Source organism: Geospiza fortis, unplaced genomic scaffold (assembly GCF_000277835.1).
Source record: "Geospiza fortis unplaced genomic scaffold, GeoFor_1.0 scaffold26, whole genome shotgun sequence".
Taxonomy (NCBI): Eukaryota; Metazoa; Chordata; class Aves; order Passeriformes; family Thraupidae; genus Geospiza; species Geospiza fortis.
Genome location: NW_005054425.1, coordinates 884,679 through 887,899, shown reverse-complemented (window position 1 = coordinate 887,899; position 3,221 = coordinate 884,679). Strand labels below are relative to the sequence as shown.

Below are 3,221 nucleotides of genomic sequence, written 5' to 3'. Positions count from 1 at the left end.
TTCGGTGCGGGCTCGTCTGCAGGAGCTGGGAATGGGTCTGGCTAAGATGGAGGGGATGGAGCACAAAGCAGAGGGTCAATTTTGCCCCGGAGTGACAGTCTGACATTGCTGCCCCCTGTTTGAGGGTTCTGGGGGGCAGTCGAGGTGCCAGGGCTCAGCCATGCTCCGGGAGTTTATACATGCTGCGGGGCCAGTGGTGCTGTGGTTGAGGCTTTCCTTGCTGTGCCGCATATGGCATACACTTACCAGCTAGGGGGATCCCTCAGTGCACCAGCTGTGTGCCCCATAAGAGAGTCAGAGACACCCTCACAGTGTGCACCTGGCTCCCCAGCCTCATGCCATGGTTTTAGTGATTTTGGGATGTGACTTTCCATGTTGTGTTTTCTTAGCATAGGGTTGTCAAGGAGGATTTGGAGTTGCCTCCTGCCTTGGCCTAATCTCTGACCCTCTGCCCCTTTCTCAGTGGCTCTCTGGATAACCAGGGCAGTGGGGGTGTCGCATGCATGGCTGGGAGAGTGGGGTTTCCCTGCCTGGCCCCAAAAGCCAGACTGAGACACCTAGCACCACATGTGGCCTCAGCTGTGTTACCATAGGACACAGTGCTGCGAAGCCTGGCCTCACTCCTGGCACTGCACCGCTGCCAGGTGATGCCAGGCTGGGAGATCCTGGGTGAGGATTTCCATCCCAGTGGGAACTCACCCCAGGCATGGGGCTGGTGGTGAGGCATGGCTTGGAGCTGAGGAGCTGAGCAGCACATCCTGAGTGCATGATCCTATTGAAATCCTTTCCAGGGCAGCAGCACCTGCTGGCTCTGTCCCAGAAGCTGCTGTGGGGGCACAGGGGCTGTGTCCATCCTGGCTTTGGCCAGTCTCTGATGAACTCTTCCCCTATGGAAAGAGCAGGACACGCAGTGCAGGTCTTACAGTGCTGGAGCTGCCTTTGTTGCTCCTTCTTGAGCCTTGAGCATCTGATAGGGATGGTGGTGGCTGTTGCTTTTGCTCTGCCACTGCTCTTTGGGCTCTGCTGTTTGCTGGGCTTCGCTTGCACCTCTGTGGCCCCAATGCAGATAAACAGGCATCTCTTGCAGGGGCTGGAGCTGGCTGCAGCTCCCAGCTCTGCTCTGCACTCCTACACCACTGCTTGTCACAGAATCATGGCATGGTGTGTGTTGGAAGGGACCTTAAAATTCATCTTGTGCCACTCCCTGCCATGGCCAGGGGCACCTTTCAGTAGGTCAGGTTTCTCCAAGCCCCATCCAACCTGGCCTTGAACATTTCAGTGATGGGGCAGCCGCAGCTTGTCTGGGCAGCCTGTTTCAGTGTTGCCTCCCCCAGCCCCTCACAGGCCCTGGGAAACCAGTGAGGTTTCACTGACCTACTCAGCTGCTGACCTGAAAGGTGCTGTGCTCATCCTGCTGGAAGGTGCTCCGTGCCTGCCTGTGCCAGATCGACATGGGCACAGCCCAGTGCTGTGGAACCCGCTGTGCCCTTGGGGCACCCAGGCAGCTGCTGCCCCGGTGTGATGCTGGCTGATGGCCCTGCAGATGGGCTTCTGCACACTTGACTGAGCCCCAGCATGGAGCAGCCACCTCGGCACAGCAGCAGATCCCAGACTTGGTGCCTCTGGCTGCTGGGGGCTGGAGAGGGGCAGTAGGGTGCAGTGGGTGGGGACCACCCCAGGAAGGATGGATGCTACGAGGTGCAGTGGGTGGGGATCACCCCAGGAAGGATGGATGCTACGGGGTGGTTGGTTTGTTTATTCTAGCAGTCCTGTCCTTTCTGACAATCCCAACCTGCCTCCAGGGTCAGAGCAGGTTGCTGCAGGCTTGTTGCCTGCTGTGGATGTCCCTCCATCCCTGGCAGTGGGGCAGGGAGCCTTAATGGGGAGAAGCAGGGTCATAGAGGCTTGTGTGCCAGAGGAACACGAGCCAATGCCAGGCTGGGCTGGAGCCAGCCATGGGCCCTGCATGCCATGTCCCTGCCATGGGCACTGCCAGGAGCTGGTTTTTGCCCCAGCAGCCCCTGGAACAGGGAGATCCTGCGGGTGGTGGGACCCATTGGGCTGAGCAGGGGTCTGATGCTGTCTCTCCCTCACAGCTGGGATGAGAGCAGCTCCATCAGCAGCGGCCTCAGCGATGCCTCCGACAACCTCAGCTCAGAGGAGTTCAATGCCAGCTCCTCGCTCAACTCCCTGCCCTCCACCCCCACGGCCTCGCGCAGGAACTCGGCCATAGCGGTAGGTGCCAGTGGCACCCCGACCCTTTCCAGCACCTGCCCCAGCCTTCCTGCCACACCTCGGTGGGACAGAGGGCATGGAGGTGCCAGTGTGAGGAAACAAGGATGGCACAGGGTGTCTGCTGCATCCTTCTCCCAGCTGGCTGATGTTCTTTGGGGATGGGTTTGGGGTGGGTGCCAGGAGTGCCCCTGACTCTGCTCTGCCCCCAGCTGCGCACGGACTCGGAGAAGCGCTCACTGGCAGAGAGCGGCCTGAGCTGGTACGGTGAGGGTGACGAGAAGGCACCCAAGAAGCTGGACTACGACAGCAGCAGCCTCAAGATGGAGCATGGCTCCTCCAAGTGGCGGCGGGAGCCCTCGGAGGGTGGAGAGGAGGGGCCCAAGGGTGGTGAGCTGAAGAAGCCTGTCAGCCTGGGCACCCCAGGCTCCCTCAAGAAGGGCAAGACTCCTCCAGTGGCTGTGACCTCCCCCATCACCCACATGGCCCAGAGCACCCTCAAAGTGGCAGGTAAAAACCAGTTTGGGCAGGGTCCAGCTCCTTTGATGGAGAGAAGGTTGGGTGCTGTCTTGGTGTGCCTTCCCCAAGCGTGTGGGCCATGGGATGGCCTATGGCTGTGCTCAGACCTGGGAGCTGAGTGTGGGCTGGAAGGGGAGGCAGGGCTGTATTGTGGGCTGCAGGCAGGCTGGGGGTCTGTGCCTGCCCCATGGTCTCCCACACACCAGGCCGGGGAACCACTGAGTGCACCAAGGGTCTGGCATGTCCCTTCTCCATCACATCCCTGCATCTCTGGTGCCCATATCCTGTCTGGGCTTGTTCACTTCCAAATGTTCCCAAAGCCTCCAGGGACACTAACCTGTCCGTTCTTGCCACCAGGCAAGCCAGAGACCAAAGCCACTGACAAGAGCAAGCTGTCAGTGAAGAACACGGGCCTGCAGCGCTCCTCCTCCGATGCCGGCCGTGATCGCACCGCTGACGCCAAGAAGCCG

General features: G+C 60.2%; 1 protein-coding gene across 1 annotated transcript in view; it reads left to right on the top strand.

Annotated features, from left to right (window-relative positions):
• The window catches only part of LOC115948541, a 46,251-nt gene extending 43,118 nt beyond the window's left edge, over positions 1-3,133 (top strand). The window contains 3 exon segments of the mRNA XM_031061747.1: positions 2,097-2,235; positions 2,445-2,742; positions 3,072-3,133. Coding sequence (XP_030917607.1) covers positions 2,097-2,235; positions 2,445-2,742; positions 3,072-3,133 — 499 coding nt within the window.
• Positions 3,134-3,221: the final 88 nt, after the last annotated feature.